Source organism: Vulpes vulpes, chromosome 1 (genome assembly GCF_048418805.1).
Source record: "Vulpes vulpes isolate BD-2025 chromosome 1, VulVul3, whole genome shotgun sequence".
NCBI lineage: Eukaryota > Metazoa > Chordata > Mammalia > Carnivora > Canidae > Vulpes > Vulpes vulpes.
The window spans coordinates 176,872,007-176,893,410 of NC_132780.1; the positions used below are offsets into that span (position 1 = coordinate 176,872,007).

Consider the following 21,404-nt stretch of genomic DNA (forward strand, 5'->3'; position numbering starts at 1 on the left):
ACATCCACATGCAGAAGAATGAAACTAGACCACTCTCTTTCACCATACACAAAGATAAACTCAAAATGGATGAAAGATCTAAATGTGAGACAAGATTCCATCAAAATCCTAGAGGAGAACACAGGCAACACCCTTTTTGAACTCAGCCACAGTAACTTCTTGCAAGATACATCCACCAAGGCAAAAGAAACAAAAGCAAAAATGAACTATGGCGACTTCATGAAGATGAGAAGCTTTTGCGCAGCAAAGGATACAGTCAACAAAACTAAAAGACAACCTACAGAATGGGAGAAGATATTTGCAAATGACATATCAGATAAAGGGCTAGTTTCCAAGATCTATAAAGAACTTATTAAACTCAACACCAAAGAAACAAACAATCCAATCATGAAATGGGCAAAAGACATGAAGAGAAATCTCACAGAGGAAGACATAGACATAGCCAACATGCACATGAGAAAATGCTCTGCATCACTTGCCATCAGGGAAATACAAATCAAAACCACAATGAGATACCACCTCACACCAGGGAGAATGAGGAAAATTAACAAGGCAGGAAACCACAAATGTTGGAGAGGATGCGGAGAAAAGGGAACCCTCTTACTCTGTTGGTGGGAATGTGAAATGGTGCAGCCACTCTGGAAAACTGTGTGGAGGTTCCTCAAAGAGTTAAAAATAGACCTGCCCTACGACCCAGCAATTGCACTGTTGGGGATTTACCCCAAAGATACAGATGCAATGAAACGCCGGGACACCTGCACCCCAATGTTTCTAGCAGCAATGTCCACAATAGCCAAACTGTGGAAGGAGCCTCGGTGTCCATCGAAAGATGAATGGATAAAGAAGATGTGGTTTATGTATATACAATGGAATATTACTCAGCCATTAGAAATGACAAATACCCACCATTTGCTTCAACGTGGATGGAACTGGAGGGTATTATGCTGAGTGAAATAAGTCAATCGGAGAAGGACAAACATTATATGTTCTCATTCATTTGGGGAATATAAATAATAGTGAAAGGGAATATAAGGGAAGGGAGAAGAAATGTGTGGGAAATATCAAAAAGGGAGACAGAACATGAAGACTCCTAACTCTGGGAAACGAACTAGGAGTGGTGGAAGGGGAGGAGGGCGGGGGGTGGGGGTGAATGGGTGACGGGCACTGAGGGGGGCACTGTCAAGGATGAGCACTGGGTGTTATTCTGCATGTTGGCAAATTGAACACCAATAAAAAATAAATTTATAATAAATAAATAAATACATACATACATACATACTGAAAACTACCAAGAATGGGGCAAAACAAAAAGGTACAGCAGCATTTCACTACAAGTTCACTAAACTCCCAGAGACCCTACTTGTAAAATGACAAATTCTTGATAATTGTCACTATTACACTCAAATATAGATAGAAACAAACTCAGTAGTTATTCTTGTCTTCTTTTTTCTCTCTTCTGATTATAGTAATAGAAATAGCACAATACTCTTTGTGCCTGAAGAAAGACTCCTGAACTCCACAATGAATTGAAGAAATAACCTGCACATTACTGGAATAATATATGGTTCCCAATTAACTGAAGAAAACATTCACTAAAAGCCTTTTTAAAAGGACAAAACCCAAGGACTCTAACAAAAGACCCCACACCTAGGCTTAGTTTTTCCCAAATGATCTCCCCACCACAAAGTCTCCCCTTGCCTACAGCTGCTGTCATTACTCTAGGTACGTAAAAATAAGAAAAGTACGTAAAAATAAAATACCCAAGCTTAAATCTTAGTTAAGAAAATACCCTTGGGTACTGTTGCTATGATTGTATAATGGTGCAACCATTATGAAAAGTAGCATGGCAGTTCCCTCAAAAAATTAAAAATAACACCTCCATATGATGCAGCAATCTCACCTCTGGGTATATATATCCCAAAGAATTGAAAGCAGGGTTTTGAAGAGGTATTTGCATACCCACGCTTATAATATCATTATTCCAATAGCTAACAGGTGGGAGCAACCCAAATATCCATTAACACACAAATGGATACATAAATGTGGCATACAAAGATAGCAAAATGCTATTCAGCCTTGAAAAGAAAAGAAATTTATCACATACTGCAACAAGAATAAACCTTGAAGACATTATGTTAAGTAAAATAAGCCGGTCACAAAAAGATAAATCCTATATGATTTCACTTATATGAGGTATCTAAAGTAGTTAAAATCACAGAAATAGAAAGTAGAATAATGGTTCTCACAGGCCTATGGGTAATGAAGAGCTATTTAATGGGAACACAGTTGTAGTCTTACAAGATAATGTTCTGGAGAACTGTTGCACAATAACATGCACAGAGTTAACACTACTGGACTGTATCCCTAAAAATGGTTAAGATAGTAAATTTTATGTTATGTGGTTTTACCACAACTATAAATTTAAAAAAAATTTTAATAAAATCCAGTCAGGAAGGAAAAACATATTTCCTCTTCTAACCAAACTGGAGAATCAGGAACTAGATTTACCATCCTGCCTGAAACAATCAAAGAGGTCAACAAAATAGAGGAGACAATCATTTTCAAGACACTGAACATCCAACAACAAAGGACAGTAATCTCTAGGAGATAGTAAATAAAGTATATGAGCCCTACAATTTTCCCAACTTCTAGCCCAAGAGGTTTTCAGGCTTCAGTGCAGGCAGGGGGATCCCAGGTAAAGCCCAATAGTCTCCCTGAGTATGTATGTATGTATGTATGTATGTACGTATGTATGAATGAATGAATGAATGAATGAATGAATGAATGAATGAATAACAGGTTGTCTGGGGAGACCAACAGGACTAGAGTTCTCAGGGCAGAGAGAGAGAGAGAGAGAGAGATGCCCAGATAAAGAACTACAAGATATCAAGTCAGACTTCCATGAATGTTCAGCAGAGTATACATGTGAAAAGGACCACACAAAGCTGGGAATAATGTCTCTGCCTACCAGACAGATTAATTCACAGGGTATTGAGTACTCAGAAGGAATTTGTCTCAGCAGAGAATAATTATCCCTGCTCTAGTCCACCTAACAAATCTTAAAAGCAAGACTCAAAAAGTATAAACCAGTACCAAGTAAATTAACTGCATACCAGAACTAAGCACAGGAATATCAGGCTCCCAAAAAGGTAAAATTCAAAATATCTGGCATCTAGTCAAAAATTAACAGGTATGCAAAGAGGTAAAGAAAAAAAAAAAAAAACTATAAAGAAGAGAAAAATCAATCAAATATCACCCCAAAACTGAGAAAGATGTCAAAATTAGCAGGCAAGAAAACTAAGGCAGATGATTATAACAGTATTCCATATATTCCAAAAAGTTAAGTAAAGACATAGAAGATATAAAAAAGACAAAGGGCAGCCCGGGTGGCTCAGCGGTTTAGCGCCACCTTCAGTCCAGGGTGTGATCCTGGAGACCTGGGATCGAGTCCCACGTAGGGCTCCTGGCATGGAGTCCACTTCTCCCTCTGCCTGTGTCTCTGCCTCTCTCTTTCTGTCTCTTGTGAATAAATAAATAAAATCTTTAAAAAAAAAAAAAGACTCAAAATGAATTTTCAGAGGTGAAAACTACAATGCCTGAAGTAAAAATATTATGGATGGAAAAATACCATGCAATTTAGACACTACAAAAGAAGAGATTAGTGAACTTACAGACAAAGCAACAGAAACTACCCAAAATTGAAATAGAAAAATAAAAGTTGTTTTTAATGAAAACAGCATTAATAATCAAATCTTCAGACAGGTAAAGAGTAGAAATAATAGCAAAAAATAAAATTACTTTTAAGGAAAATTGTAAACCTGGATGCCTGGCTAACTCAGTGGTTGAGCATCTGCCTTCAGCTCAGGTCATGATCCCAGGGTCTTGGGATTGAGTCTCGCATCAGGTCCTAACTGGAAGCCTGCTTCTCCCTCTGCCTATGTCTCTGCCTCTCCTGTCTCTCACAAATAAATAAATAAAATCTTAAGGAAAAAAAAAAGAAAAACTTGTAAACCCATAGATAAAAGATGCTCAATAAACCCTAAACTAAAAAAAGCTAAGGAAAACTGCAAGATACAGCAATATAAAATTGCTCAAGAAATCATTAGAAATTGCTCCATTGTCTTTTGATATTAAATATTGCTGTGGAGAAACCTGCAGCTTAAGCCCTGCATTATGAGCCCCACAAAAAAACAAACAACAACAAAAAAACCCTCACATTTGACTTTCCTATCCTCTGTACTTTTCTATATTCCATTATCTTTTTTGTAGTCCCCAGGTATCCACCCTTCTCTACCTATCCATCCAATATTTCCTGAGCCCAGGCTATGTTATTAGACATAGCTCCAAATACTGGAGAAATTAAGCATACAGTCTCTACCTTCAAAACAGAGCCCCAGAAAGAGAAGAAAATACATAGTAGCTAGACTAGGTCCAGCGAAAAGTTCTAGTTTAATGAAAGGCTGCTATATAGATAGAGTGACCATGCAGCTGACTGTCTAAATCAGAATACTTGAAAGATTTCCTATTAATAACTATACCAAGACAGCAGATGTAAACCTATACTATTTCAGCCAAATAAGGATATATAGTATAGACTTAACTAGGAGTAGTTATTTCTACTTGAAGAGTAAGAGAAAGGTTTGATAATAAGACATTGTGATCCATTCCTTAAATCCTGAAAGGTACAAGTGGGTATTTCCTAGCAGGATGGTGAATGAGCCAAATAGTATTACAAAGGCATGAAAAATGATGGTTTTAGGTAAATTATCCAAAGCTCAGTATAGATGGAGCTTATAATTCGAGGGTTCACAATCAAAGACAATGCTAAAGACATATGGGCATGGCCCAGATATAAAGAATATTGTGTTCAGTAGTTTGGGTTTCATGCTATGGGCAATGGAGAACCAATGAAGGGTTTTAATTAACTGTTCTCTGGAAACCTGCAGACCTTCAAAGTTCATCTCAAAGGTAACCCATTCCTCAAAATCCTTTCAAGGCCCACTTACTTCTAATTATCATTGTCCACGTAGGTGATGAAACATTCTGGAATTAGATAGTAGTAATGGTGGCGCAATCTTGTGTATATACTAAAGACTACTAAATTATACAGCTTAGAAGGGTGAATTTTGTAGCATGTCAATTATGTTTCAATTCTTAAACATAAAACTAAATATTTTTAAATCCTAAAATCAGTTCTTCAGAATGAAGGGAAATGATGGAACCCTAGATACACAGCATATATTAAATGTCAGCTATATATATATTAATTATATACATTCTGAAAATATAGGCACAACAAAATGATGGAAAGAAAATACAACAAAATGTTAAAATGTAACCTCTTCTTGACAGTTTAATTTTTCTACTTTATGATGTACAGACTTTCTAAAATTTTAAAAATGAATATGGATATTCCTTTACAAAAAACATTAACAGTTGAAAAGGCATGACATTTTTTCCAAGATTCTTGCTATTAACTTTAGTGACTAACTGCTATATTCTCCTCTTAACCTCAATATAAAATCAACTGAATTTCACTGATTGTTTCAAATGAATTAAAGCCATATTTCTAAACTCCTATTTTCCACATTTTGTGGGTCAAAGAACATAATTTAGAGAGCAAAACAAAAACTTCAATGTTCACATCTGACAGCCAGACAATTAGGTAGTTTGAGTTATTCTTGGACTTGGAATTTTACAAAAACAATTTGCAAATGAAAATGTAGAAGAAACAGGAAACTACAGAGGACTGTTTTAATTAACTAACTGGAAAAACAGATATGGCAACTATAATTCTGGTCCAAGTAAATTGACATCATGAATCATATTGCTATTTTAAAACTTCGCAAGAGTCTATTATGCAGCTTTCATTTGTCCAAGTTTGGAGTGAAAATAAATAGTATTGCTCAGTTAAATCTGCAGATGGTTAAACATCTAATTTTTAAGCATTATTTCCTACCTGGAATGCCCTCAGCCCATGTCCAACAAAAAGTCTCTTTCTAAAGAAATCTTTCCATATCTAATGCCAATTCCTCTATAAAACTTCTTTCATTCCAAACTAGATGTAATTTATGTCTTCTCTAAACCACCACTAGACTTTTTTTTAAAAAACCAATCATCAAGTTATTGTTTTATTTGAAGGTCTCCTCCATCACTACCAGTTTTTCTCCACCCTATCAAATGAAGTATAATGTCTCAAAGGTGAGGCCTTGTTTTCAACCCTCTGCATTTTTGGCACAGCAACTTGAACATGAAAAGCATTCAAAAAAATATTAGTTCAATGATAAACTATGCTAAACCGTGGCAAATGCTTTAACTTAAGAGTCCTTTTCTTCCTTTTATTTTATTGATTACAATGCTAAAAAATTATATCTTAAATGAAGTTAACAAAAACAGAATGTTCTTCTTGTTCCCATGAAGGCACTGCCAGATCTGCCACACTGGCTGTGCAGTTTACAAACAGCACAACTCCAGGGGTGCCAGTCACACTAACTACAGAATTGAGAATAGCACATCCTGGAGATGTGCAGTGGACAACACTTCCAACCTTACATAATGGCTCTATCAATCACAGAGTGTGTGTGTGTGTGTGTGTGTGTGTGTGTGCTGCACATACATGTTCCAAATGTTTATGTATATATAGTGTCATTACAAACTGACATTTTACTACAGCCCCACAGAGTACTCTCTTTGTTTTGTGACTATATTTACTCTGCTCAGTCTCTGCCACTCCATCCAACCATACTACCTTCTTTTCTTCTTTTCTAATCTTTAGTACCTGGTTCATAGTCAAACTCTCAACCTGAACTCCTACCATCACTCATTAAGAATCACCCAATGTTTTCCTTGATCTTACTTCCATTGCTCTTCTTCACACAACTTCAAAATTTCATCCTCCCTAGGTCACATCCTGAATCTTCTCATCACCCCAAACTATATCTCAGGAATTACTAATTTAAACATCTTATTTTCCCATCAGTCTTCCATCTTCTGGTTTGCACACTCCAATATCTATCTAGCTGGTAAATAAAAACAAAGTACACGGGATGGGGCCAAAAGCATTCAGGACACTTGGAAAATGATATTCCCTCTGTTAAACAAATAAGTATGTATTTTACGCATGTGATTTTCATTAGGATCATTGTACCATTGATAATTTAAGTAATCATTCACAAGCCACTCCGTATCATCCCAACAGTGAATAAAAGCCAGAAATAGAGGAGCAAATTTCATCTGGATTAAAAGAACAAAGGATTCTCATACAAATTCCAGAGAATTATTAGCCACATATAATTCAGTCTGGCTCATGAAAAAGAGTTAACATTGAAGAAGGGTTAGAAATCTTAAAAATATAAGTAGTATCCCTGTAGAAAGGAGACCTGAAGTTGTGAGAAGTTATAATAAAGATGTAGAGTCCCTTTCCCTCCAAAGAAAGGCAGTGAATGTGTGGCAAAGAGATAAACCATTCAACCAAATACAGCAAAGGGAAAGATGAACACTCTGAAGACAAGCCTACCAGAGATTGTAGAGAAAAGTATAAGCTTATTGTTTTATAGATTTGCACATTAAGTATAGACTAACCTCTTAATCAAATAGCCCATTCACCCAAAAGCTAAAGGGAGCAAAATCTAAGTGGCAAATCAGAACAACCAGGAGACTGGTTGCAATTAAACTGCCAAACATTAAACTATATGCTAAAATGAAAGTATTAAAATCAATCTAAAACTATCACTGAAAGACAAAAAAACTAATGGAATGAGAAAACAAATGAAAAAAGAAACAATGATATATAAGGGAATCCACTACACAATAAAAATCATATATCCAATTAAAAAGGAAAAACAGATGAGTTGAATGGTGTTGAGACAACAGTTTAGACATTTGGAAATAAATAAAATCACACCCTTACCTTATTCTTTTTTTCAAAATATATTTCAGATAGATCAAATATTTAAATATACAAATAAAACTAAAATATACTAAAAGAAAATACAGGTATTATAATAATTCTAAAGTAAAATATGAAAAATAGGAAGAAAACTAAGTAAAAATTTCTTAAAATGATACAAAAGCCAAGTATGAAAAACTAAATGTTTATAATTTTACCTACATAAATTTACCTATATAAATTTAAACCTGTGCCACAGAAAACACCAAAAAGCAAAATACATTTTTTTCAAAATATATGTCACAAAGTAATACCCTAACAGGCAAAAACTTCTTACAAATCAGTAAGAAAAAGATGAATATCCAAGAGAAAAACATACAAAGGATCTGAACCAGCAACTCACAAAAGAAATACAGTAATTCATAAAGAAGTGACAAAATGTTAAACCTCATTAACAATCCACATAATTAAATATTTACTATGTGTCAGACACTAGTGCCAGTACTCTATAAACTATCCAACTTAATCTTCATAATAGCATCAAAATCTAAGTACTGTTCCTAGCCTCCCTTCACTCAGATGAAAAAACTGAATAAATTACTTAAATCTCTTATATAACAACTGATGAAGCCAGTAAGGCACCAACAGATAGACTCAGAGTTCTTAATCACTATGTTATACTGTCCCATAAAAAAGAATTCCTTCCCTCATCAAATTAGAAAATATTCAAAATTTTCAAAACCCAGTGTTTAGGAGTATACAGATCCTTTACATATGGTTGGCAGAAATGTACATGGGTTCAAACTTTCTGGAAAGAAGGGTGCCAATGATACCTGTCAATATTTATAGTGGGCATGCCCTCATACATAGCATAGTGAACAGGGTAGAGCCTATTACCAGCCCCTCCTTAGGAGCACTATTCCTCTTGCACTCCCAAGTGGTAGTGCTACCAGTAACTGACTGGCTTCCATCGGTATGTAACTCAGGCAAGACCCTTTGGAGTCCTCCCTGCGACTGACATATGAGTATTAAAGACAAAGTTCTCTTTCTGCTTGCGCTACAATGCAACTTGCCTCCCATGTGAAAAAGCCTTCATGAAGAATGAGACCAAACAGACAAGTAAAGCAAAGAAAAAGAATAACAAAACCTTGCCAGTATCCTTTGAGGCCCCAGATCCAGCTTGAAGCAGGTCAAGCTAAAACATTTATTTGTGCCAATTAAGTTTTCTTTCTTCAGTTACTTTAAGTTGGACTTCAGCTACCCGCAATCAAAAGATTCTTAATACAGATTATAATCTCACCTCTAAGAAATCTTAGTTATAAAATTGTACAACTATGAAAGGAAAGGGGTATAAGGATATGCATTTAAGTGTCTTACAATAAAAAAAATTAAAAAAATAAAAAACCTAAAAAAAAAAAATCAAAACATGGGTTTGATGCCTCAGCGGTTTGGTGCCTGCCTTCAGTCCAGGGCATGATCCTGGAGTCCTCGGATCGAGTCCCATGTCAGGCTCCCTGCATGGAGCCTGCTTCTCCCTCTGCCTGTGTCTCTGTCTCTCTCTCTCTCTCTCTCTCTCTCTCTCTCTCTGTGTCTCATGAATAAATAAAATCTTTAAAAAAACAAAAATCAAAACATCTACCAAAAGAGGACTGGTTAAAAAAAAAAAAAAAGAGGACTGGTTAAATAAATTACAAAACTGTTTCTTAAACTTGCCTGATTAGAATCACTTGGGCGCTTCCAAAAGTACAGATAACTCTGGCCCCTTGGGAGAGTCTAATTCATTAAGTTGAGGCTGGGTTATTGAGATGATCATATTTTTAAAGAGCATCTGCTACAATTTTCACAGTCAAGATAGTTTGGATACCCCAAATTATGGTGTTAACTTATACAATGGTATACCATTCAGACATTTACATGAGAAGAGGTCCAAAACAAATTGCTATTGGAGGGGCGGAGGGAGGGAGAAGAACAAGTTACAAAACACATGTACCATTTGGTTCTTTTCATGCATATTTCACCAGAGTTCTCATTTTCAACCAAGGAAGAGGTTCCACGATTATTCAGAATCCTACTGGACTATAAGGGATCCCAAAGACCCTAAAGAATCTAAGTTCTAAGTTGCTATTACTAATATGAATGTTACATCCCACAGGAGCAGACATAAGATTGAACACTCTGTCACAGAGAAAAGCCTAGAATAATGTTCATCAAAATGGTCATCAAAGTTACTCCAATGGTAGGTCTGGTGATTTTTACCAGCTTTTTCCTAATGTTCTATATTATTTTAATTTGTATTTACAATGAACAAATATTTTCAGAATTGGGATGAAGAAAGCTGTTTATACAGGAGCAAGTTAAAACATTTTTAATCAAGTAATTTTATGAGTATTAAATATATATTTTCTGAAATAGGAAAACTCATACCAGCTTTTAAAATTCAAATATAAAAGTATAATGGTTGCTTTCAAAGGCATGATTCTCTTTAAACAAGAATTACTAGTCCATGTAGCTGAAGAGTCAAGGAAAAATGTGATAATGTTGCATCAAGTAATTGAAATTCAATTAATATTAAAATAATAAAACAGTCTTTTTCAACAAGCATTATTTTTTCAGTCACAAAGAGCAAAAAAATAAATAAGATTTAACCTTGTTCACTTATTCCCATATCCAAGACAATGATCAAGTGAGAGTGTTTTCTCCAAAAAAAAAAAAAAAAACTTCAAAAAACTAGATTATTAAGTTTCCTAATGAATTAATAAAAATACACATTTAAGGGCGCCGGAGGTCAATTAAGTGTCCAACTCTTGATTTCAGTTCAGATCATGATCTCACGGTTGTGAGGTTGAGCCCCACTTTGGGCTCCGCTCTGGGCACTGGATCCTGCTTAAGATTCTTTCTCTTCCTCTCCCTATGCCCCTCCCCCCTCTAAAAAAAAACATTCACTTGCAAGAAAAAACAAAAATAGCAGTGTCAGTCTAATTTAAAACAGTAACAACAAGGGACTTACCCCATCCAAGAGAGTATTTGATAAATGTATACGGAGATCTTTACGAAATGGAAATTCCAGATTTGAAACATGAAACACTGAATTATCTCTATCAATCATAAAAACTTCATTTGTGCCATCAATCAACATCATATACCTGTAAATGAAACATTAAAAAGATAATTATAACAGTATAATTCAAGTAGAGGATCATAAGAAATAAGTTTTTTTTCTTAGAGGCGCCTGGGTGGCTCAGTGGTTGAACATCTGCCTTTGGCTCAGGTCGTGATCCTGGGGTCCTGGGATTGAGTCCCACATCGGGTTCCCCACAGGGAGCCTGCTTCTCCTTCTGCCTGGGTCTTTGCCTCTGTGTGTCTCTCATGAATAAATATATAAAGAATCTTAAAAAAAAAAGTTTTTTTCCTTAGACTTACAATAGTTGCACCGAATAATGTTCACTACACTCTGCCAACCCCAACAATTATCATTCAGATTAAAGTACCACAAATAACAAATGCTTTCTAAAAAAATTTTTTTTCCTATAAAAACACACGTTTCCTATAAAAACACACATTTCCTATAAAAACACATGGTATAAAGAAATCAAAGTTTTGGGATCCCTGGGTGGCGCAGCGGTTTGGCGCCTGCCTTTGGCCCAGGGCGCGATCCTGGAGACCCGGGATCGAATCCCACGTCAGGCTTCCGGTGCATGGAGCCTGCTTCTCCCTCTGCCTATGTCTCTGCCTCTCTCTCTTTCTCTCTCTGTGACTATCATAAATAAATAAAAATTAAAAATTAAATTAAAAATATTAAAAAAAAAGAAATCAAAGTTTTTTATGGAGACAATGTGACATTGAAGAGCAATCTTATCTTAGGAGAGAATACTCTAATTTTTATTAGATCTTAAACATCGAAAGTTTACAGAACACACATACACTTATATCCAATTATTGCATTTTATTAGCCCAACAACTATAAATCAGTTATTACTCTCTCCAGTTTGCAGTAGGAAAAAAGAGAAAGTAAGTGATCTGTAAATGGCTGGACCTCAAATTATTCAATGCTCTTTCTACTGCACTATCATTAGCAAAATAGCTAACCCCTCTCTTTGAATCAAGATTATGATATAGCCAGATATTATCATTTCAGGTCCAATTCTCATTCATTACTATAAAATTAAAATTTTAAATATATTAAACATTAAACATAAAACATGTTAAACATTCCTAAGAATTTTTATCTGCCCTTATGTTCTCAGAGCCAATCAATTCATGGGGTGATTTATATACTTTAAAATGCAGCATTCCTCAAGTGGTCAAGTTACCATCATTACTTCCCCATCAGTGGATCATCAAGAATGGAGCTGTATTTCACACCACATATAAAAAATAAGTCCAAATGGATTCAAGCTGAGGAAATTACAAATGGATAGGCTATGGCTACCAAATGAATAAATGGCAAGACTAGGGGTGAAAATAAAGATGATATCTAGGTACCAAAATCTTCAAATGAGAGAAAATTGACAGCAATAGAAGAAAGTTAAAAAACCTAAGACCCAAAAGAACAGAATTTTATTTAAATTGTTCCTGTTAATTGAAAAAGTAGAGGAATAATAGTCTGTCTGCATGTACCACTGAAACTGGAGAATACTGACTAGTCGGCCCAACCTCCTGGTTGTCAGAAAAAAGAAACAACTGAAAGATGTACTTCAAACAAGTAAGGCCAGTGGGTGAAAGAAACATTAAATGAAACATTAAATAAAGAGATGGAAGTTAACATAGCAGAGGTTAATGTAACAGAGGATAATTTGTTTCCCATAAACAAGCAGAGAGCAAACATACATGTTTAGGAGAAGGGAGGAGAAATGGGAGAGCTGATTAAGGTATAAGAAGTGTGTGACAAACAGGCTGAAAAGCAGCAAGGAAGACCAAAAGAGCTTACATCTGGGGGCTAAATTGGAAGCATGCTGCTACTAGTGTTTTCAAAATAATTAGTCCCAGCAGGGCCCTGGAGAGAAGGTGGAGAACTCAGGCCCCCGCTACATATTGAAACAGCTGTAGCCCTAGTAGGTGTAGGTTCTAGAGAGTCAGGTTACACTAGAAAAAATAAAACCAGCCTCAATCAAGAATTACCATGCCCCTGAGAGACTCCTAGACCAGCTGCCAGGTCAACAGGCTGGCAGACAACAGAAATACTTCCTAAAGCACTCCTGCACATGCTTTTCAAAAGCACCAATTCCTGGGGTGCCTGGGTGGCTCAGTTGGTTAAGCATCTGCTTTTGGCTCAGGTCAAAATCCCAGGGTCCTGGGATCAAGCCCCGCACTGGGCAATCTGCTCAGTGGAGAGCCTGCTTTTCCCTCTCCCTCTGCTGCTCCCCTTGCTTGTGTATGTGTGCTCATTCTCTCTCTCTGTCAAATACATAAATAAAATCTTCAAAAAAAAAAAAAAAGCAATGCCTTGTGGATAGGGAGAATCTAGATTTCTTGGAAGAAGTTAGCCATCCCCTGGATTGTGTTTCAAAGAAAATTTAAATCAACATAAGGAAAGGTCAAATAAAAAGCAATTGTATCTTTTGTAAAAATGATATTGAAGACATAATCCATCATGTTGTTCAAGGACTCAGGCCAGCACTTTGCAAAGCTTAATATTTACTTTAAAAAGTATCAGGGCAGCCCATGTGGATCAGCGGTTTAGCGCCGCCTTCAGCCCAGGGCCTGATCCTGGAGACCCTGGATCGAGTCTCACGTCAGGCTCCCTGCGTGGAGCCTGCTTCTCCCTCTGCCTGTGTCTCTGACTCTCTCTCTCTCTCTCTCTCTCTCTCTCTCTCTCTCAATCTCTCTCTCTGTGTCTCATGAATAAATAAAAATCTTTTTAAAAATTTAAAAATAAATAAAAAGTATTTCATGGCAAAATGAATTAGGGAAACACTATCTTTCTCTTAGAAAGTTAAGATACATATTAGGAATATGAAAATTTTAAAAAATAAAAAAATAAAAAATAAAGGAATATGAAAATAAAAAGGAGTAAAAGGCATCCAAATTAGTAAGGAAGAAATAGAACTTCCACTATCTGCGGATGACACGATATTCTATGTAGAAAACCCAAAAGACTACACCAAAAAATTACTAGAACTGATAAGTATACTATAAAACACCGATGGAAGAAGCAATCCACAGATTTAATGCAATTCCTATCAAAATACCAACAGCATTTTTCAGAGAACTAGAACAAATAATCCTAAAACTTGTATAGAATCACAAAAGACCCCAAATAGCCAAAACAATCTTGAAAAAGAAAAACAAAGCTAGAGGCATCACAATTCCAGACTTCAAGTCATAGTACAAAGCTGTAGTAATCGAAACAGTGCGGTTCTGACACAAAAATATCTACATCAATCAATGGAACAGAACAGAAAACCCAAAACAAACCCACAATTATATGGTACATTACTCTTTAACAAAAGAGACAAGAATATACCAAAGGGCAAAAGACAGTCTCTTTAACAAAGGTGTTGGGAAAACTGCACAGCTACATGCAAAAGAATGAAACTGGACCACTTTCTTACACCATACACAAAAATCAACTCAAAATGGATGAAAGACCTAAAAGTGTGCCAGGAAACCATCAAAATCCTAGAAAAGGGCACAAGTAGCAATTTCTCTGACATGGGCCATAGCAACATTTTTCTAGATATGTCTCCTGAGGCAAGGGAAACAAAAGCAAAAATAAACTATTGTGACTACATCAAAATAAAAAGCTTCTGGCACAGCAAAGGAAGCAATCAATAAAACTAAAAGACAACCTACTGAATGGGAGAAGATATTTGCAAATCACATATCTGATAAAGGGTTAGTATCCAAAATATATAAAGAACTTACACAACTTAACACCCAAAAAATAAATAATCCAATTTAAAAATGGGCTGAAGACTTGAACAGACATTTCTCAAAAGAAGGCATAGAGATGCCCAACAGACACACAAAAAGATGCTCAAGATCACTCATCATCAAAAAAAAAAAAAAATCACTCATCATCAGGGAAATGCAAATCAAAACTACAATGAGGTATCACCTCACACTTGTCAGGATGGCTAAAATAAAAAATACAAGAAACAACAGGTATTGGCAAAGACGTGGGGGGAGAAAAACCCTCCTGCCCTGTTGGTGGAAATGTAAACTGTGCAGCCACTTTAGAAAACAGTATGGAGGTTCTATAAAAAATTAAAAATAAAACTACTCTACAACCCAGGAATGGCACTACTGGGTATTCACCCAAAGAATACAAAACCCTAAGCCTAAAGAATCCACAAACCCCAATGTTTACTGCAGCATTATTTACAACAGCCAAACAAGCTTTAGCTGTTGTAAATAATTTGTTATGGAGGCAGCCCAAGAGTCCACTGACACATGAATCGATAAAGAAGATGTGGTATATACATACAATGAAATAATACTAAGCCATAAAAAAGAGTGAACTCTTGTCATATGCAGCAACCTGGATAGCACCAGGCAGTATATAATGCTAAGTAAAGTAAGTCAGTCAGAGAAAGATGAATTATCATGATTTCATTCATATGAGGAATTTAAGAAACCAAAGAGAGGGAGAAGCAAGAGAGAGAGAAACCAAGAATTAGACTCTTACCTATAGAGGGTTAAGAGAAGGAAGGTAGATAAGAGGATGGGTGAAATAGTGATGGGGATTAAAGAATACAGTTTTCATGATGAGCACTGAGTAATGTATAGAATTGTTGAATCACTATACCGTATACCTGAGACTAATATAACACTGTATGTTAACTCTACTGGAATTTTAAAAAAAAAACTTTTAACAAAAGAAAAAAGAAAAAAAGTCTGTTTATTTTATTTACTCCATTATCTTTAAACTTAATCCTAACACCTGTTAATATTCAGCAGAATTAGTGCTCTACATTCACAATTTGAGAATGGCTGAATTATGTCATTACATTTTAAAATTCAGGAAAAAGAAATGGTTTGCCTCTTCTGTTCATGTGACAGAAATTATATTTCCTTTTTCACTGGTTTCTCAGAAGCTCAGAATTAAATATAATGTTGAAATTGAATAAATATTCAATCCCAGGGTGTGGCATATTTGTTTTTCCTGTCATAATTGTTTTATTTTCTATTCATACTTTAACACATTATATATATGACATATCTTACTATCAGATCTTTCTTTTTATTTCAACTTGAATATTAAAAGAAAGTATCATCCATACACTTATTGTAAATAGATTTAAAAGATCAAGGGAAAAAAAAGGCTTTAGATGATAGAATTCAATATATAGGATTGCTCATGGAAAACACAGCCTGCATCTGCAGAGACACCAAGAGAAATTATTTAGCAGTTGGTATTCAGAGATTCTTCTGCACAAATAAATTTTCAGGCTTTGGAATAAAAGTTTCTGGGATAGGATTTTTTGGTTTGAATTCCAGTCATTTCAAATCATGTGTTCTTTTCTTATATAATATCTATGAAAAATAAGATTTTTCATGTTATAGAGATAGAAATAACTAATGTGAAATATTCCACATCTCTCCAAAGTCTCTGAAAGCAGCCAGATGCTTTAAAAAAAGAAAAGAAAAGAAAAAGAAAAAGGCTACTATCCCATATACCATTATATGCTGTCAAGACACTAAACAACCTCAAGCACAGGTTAAGTATTGAAAAGGTAAAATACATAAAGCTACAGGAGCATACAAAAGGAGGAACCTGGGGGATCCCTGGGTGGCTCAGTGGTTTAGCGCCTGCCTTTGGCTCAGGGCGCGATCCTGGAGTCCCGGGATCAAGTCCTGCACTGGGCTCCCGGCATGGAGCCTGCTTCTCCCTCTGCCTGTGTCTCTGCCTCTCTCTCTCTCTCCCTCTCTATGTCTATCATGAATAAATAAATAAAATCTTTTAAGAAAAAAAAAAGGGAGGAACCTGTCAGTGTGGAGATGAATAAAAGCATAAGGCATTCCAGAAGGATTTTCATGTAGCTGATGATAACAGTAGATAATTATTATTACTTACTGAGCAACGACTATGCATTAACACATTTAAGCTTTACAGTAACCCTACCATGTAGGTAAAATTACTATCCCCATTTTCCAGATGAGAAACTGAAATGCATATTAAGTAACTTGCCCAAGGTCATAACGCTGGCAAAATAACAAAGCTGATAAAACCTACACAATAGCCTATGTCTATAACCTCTACAGTGTCATGCAGGAGTTAGCCAAGTAACTGCTATGGAGTGGGAGGTGAAAGAAAGGCGGGTGGGGGTGCTGACAATCAGAGCTTGGTACAGTCTACTAGGTGCAATATCTTTGAGACAAAAACTGAATGTGCATGTTCTAGCACCTAAAAAACCTTCAGAACACTGAAGCATAAAGAGAAAAAGAGGAGACGCACCTGGGTGGCTCAGTCAGTTAAGCATCCGACTCCTGATTTCTGCTCAGGTCATGATTTCAGGTTGTGAGATAGAGCCACACATGGGGCTTCACACTAGGTATGGAGACTGCTTAAGATTCTCTCTTTCCCTCTCCCCCTTTCCCCACCATGTAAAAAAGAGACAGAGAGAGAGAAGGGGGGGTGGATGGCATGGCTTAAGACTAGAGAAGTAGTTCCAAATTTAGAAATTAATAAAAATCTTCTTTTACTTTATTACTAGAAAATGGAAAACCCTTTGAATGAGACAAACAAATCATATGGGTAATTCAAGCACCCATTTAATACAGGAAACTGGTTACATGGATACTGAAAAGCTGAAAAGGTAAAAAGGGAAGGCTAAGGGAATCAAGAAATTCATAACTGCAGGAAGTACTACCACCACAGGGCTGGGGGAACAAAATGGAAAAGGTGTGTTATGAGGAGCTTAGAGGAAAGGTATTATGGAGCTATGCCTGGAAGAGTGTGGGGAGGTCCATGGAGTTTGGTGTTCAAACCTCTATGGAGTTGGCACCACACAGTTGATACCTTGGATACACTGTTTTATCATCAAATATTGTTCCTTTTATGAAAGTTGCCTTGCAACTCAAGTTTGAATCTCTGTGGAAGAGGGACAAAAAAAAGAGGATGCTCAGATTGCTAAGGCGATGCAGTCTAAGGGGTGAGAAAGAGATGCAAATGGCACTCTATCTATCTAGAATGTGTGGCCCAGAAGCCAGTACCTAGGAGAGGGAGCAGCAAGGCTGGTGCTGAGAGTGCCAAAAGAAGCTGGAGAATGAAGTGATAGTTATCACTGGTTGCTGAAGGTATAAAGAAACTAGAAAACAGGAGAAGTCCTCTCTCTTTTTTCCCAAATTCGCCCAAGGGGTCCCAGTGGTAAAACCTAACAGGAAGCAAGCTGGCAAGGGAGATATGCAGTTTGCAGAGTCCTAGTCCCTCATCATAGTTTAAGGGTAGACCGGAGCTGAGAAATATTAGGTAAATATAAGGCAGATCACTGAAAGGCTTTTAGGGAAAAAAAAAAAAAAGCATAAACTGACCCACATTTTTTAAACTTCACCCCCACATAGCATGCACCCCTTCAGAGTAGGAACCAATCTGTAGACCTGAGATACTATACAGCTTCTGCTGTATACCAAGTGGGACCACAGTGGCAAGGACTACTTAGAGGTAGGTAGATAAGCTCAAGGTATTTAAGCCGCAGACTGACAGGACAATATGCTACTGGTGAGATATGCAGCTGAGGGAGTAGAAGTCAAGGATGACTTCCTAGCTTCTGGCATATGTAACTGGGTGTACCTTATTTATTGAGCCATGAAGCATTTGAGGAGGAAGGACTAACTGGTTTAGCTTGGCAGAAGTGACAGACATCATGTTTTAAATACGGATACGGAAATTTTCATTTTCACTTTGAAAATCAAAAGGCCTCTCCTGGCAACCAGGTTAGAAATAGGCTCAGGTTCTATAAACCAGACAATCAAATGTTCTTTTCCCAAAACTTTTAAGTTCAGCAAATAACAGAGAAGCACAGGAATAGCTCAAAACTGATTCAGAGCGACAGCAGAGTCACTGTCAGCAAATGCCAGTGGTGGCTTCCTACGCAAAGTGTTCCTGTGCCTGATCTTGGTTCTGGTCCTTGATACCTGGCTGCTCTGGATTCCTACCCATTTTCCCAGACTGGTTCTCCTTAGAGCCTTCCAATTTATTCCTCTCCTTAAATGAGCCAAAGTTGATTTCTACCGCTTACAGTCCATGTGATGCTAACGGATACGCTGGGTTTTTTTTTCCTTTTTGTCCACTGTATAACAGGTGAATTCAAGTAATTTAAATGTTAGCCTATGATGTAACCTCACTGTTATGGTCCCCAACATACCCTCAGTACCAAGGGTTACATGATACTAGCTCTTTATATAATAATTTCATGCCAAGAGACATGCCATCTATTTCCTGTCCTTCAAACAAGGTAAATGTATAGTATTAAGCCCAGAGTTTACTTTCCTCTCATAAGAGCGCTTGGCCAAACCCTCTGTACCAGCTACATTCCTTCTCATCTCTCTTACCAAAAGAATTGGCACACAAGTACCTCAAGCCTAATTCTCAAGGTTGTAAAAACTATACATAAATAAATTCAGGTATACTAAAATTTCTTACAAAGAAAATTTAGTTTAGAGCCACTTCCCCAGATAAAATTATGAACCTGCCTGACAAGAGCAGGAGGTCAGACTCTGCCCCCTACCCACCAACACCTGTCACACCTTATTCTAAGAACAATACAAGAACAGCTGACTTGCCAAACACCAGATTTCCTCCTTCCCCATGGAGGCTTATGTACACTTTGCCTTTTTTTTCTCTCACTACCTCACCACTCAATAAATTTTATCCAATGGTAATCTCTTTTTCAAACTATAGCCATGTCTCCTTTAACCCATTTTTTTCTGTTTCTTTCAACTCTTACAAAAAATTATATATATTTTACCAAAAAAAATTTTTAAATAAAGACAATTTCCTCTTTCTCACCTCATTCACTTAGTTCCATTAATGAGTCTCAGAAAACTCTGATCAAGGCTAGTGACACATCTGTATCAAGCAAAATTAAAAAGTCATTCAGATTTTAATCCACTTACACAAAATAATCAGTATCACAGACAGAATCCCTCTCACAATTTCCATCATACTCTCACTCTCCTTATCCTGTAAAAGCAAACCTGTTTTCCCCAACAGAATTTTTTAACTAGTCAAAATAGTGTTTTTTATAAACTGCCTGCATTTGTTGCAATTCTAATTTGGTTCATTTCCAGTGCTGGAATAGTACCTTTTGTTATTTTTCACAGCTGACATACACAGTCAGTAAAGTAGCTACCTTAGGAATTAAGCAAGCCTTGGTTGGCAACCCAACCACCATTTACACTAGAATTCTACTGAAACACAGCCCAAAGTCTACCAAAATAAGTTCAGGAATCTCAGAGAAAGACTTCTGATAAGTTTAGGAATCACTATTTGCATTACTTTCACAAAAGGAACAATATTTGATAAAACAGTGTAATCCTATACATGATATTTATTTGATGATAAAACAATGTAATCCTATACACGAACTTTACTTTCTTTTTTTTTTTTTTTAATTTTTATTTATTTATGATAGTCACACAGAGAGAGAGAGAGAGAGAGAGAGAGAGAGAGACGCAGAGACAAAGGCAGAGGGAGAAGCAGGCTCCATGCACCGGGAGCCTGACATGGGATTTGATCCCACGTCTCCAGGATCGCGCCCTCGGCCAAAGGCAGGGGCTAAACCGCTGTGCCACCCAGGGATCCCCGAACTTTACTTTCAAACTAATAACTATTTGCCTGTTCATGTGACAAAAGTAACATTTTAACCCGTGAAAAGAAAAACTATTTGAAATGACAGCTTTACCTTATTTCATCTTCCAGAAATTCAAAGAATTCACATTAAAATCATTCTTATTTTCACATTAATAAAGAGAACACACACACAAACATAATACCACCATCACCACACCTTTTTTTTTTTAAGATTTTATTTATTCATAAGAGACACACAGAGTGAGAGAGGCAGAGACACAGGCAGAGGGAGAAGCAGGCTCCCTGCAGGGAACCCAATGTGGGACTCGATCCCGGGTCTCCAGGATCACACCCTGACCCAAAGGCAGATGCTTAATTGCTGAGCCACCCAGGCGTCCCCACCAACTACCCTTTTTAAAACTTGATTACTATTAAGTCACTGAAATGAAGAGACAGTTTTAACATATTCTCTTCATCAAAAACGATCAAAATTTTCATTCAGCATTATAAAAGATTCCAACTCAATAAGCAATTTTATTTTGATTCATTGATTCTATAAGCACAGCAGTCTTCTTCAAAAGGATTAGCTCTTTTTTAAATCCTCGTATCACATCAATTTAAGGTCATGAAACACATGTGATTAAGGTTTAATGGTCTTGCAGTCACTTTATGCCCACAGCTTCATTCTATTAAGTGATCACTTACATATACACAACAGTAATTAAACAGAAAACATGTATTATTTAATTTTAAATTGCAAAGCCATTCACTATCCCACCAATT

General features: G+C 36.4%; 1 protein-coding gene across 1 annotated transcript in view; it reads right to left on the reverse strand.

Moving 5' to 3' along the window:
* RNGTT (RNA guanylyltransferase and 5'-phosphatase) overlaps nucleotides 1–21,404 on the reverse strand; it is a 351,723-nt gene that overhangs the window by 231,862 nt on the left and 98,457 nt on the right. The window contains exon 10 of the mRNA XM_025983843.2: nucleotides 10,896–11,031. Within this exon, the coding sequence (XP_025839628.1) occupies nucleotides 10,896–11,031 (136 nt within the window). The remainder of the gene's footprint in view (nucleotides 1–10,895; nucleotides 11,032–21,404) is intronic.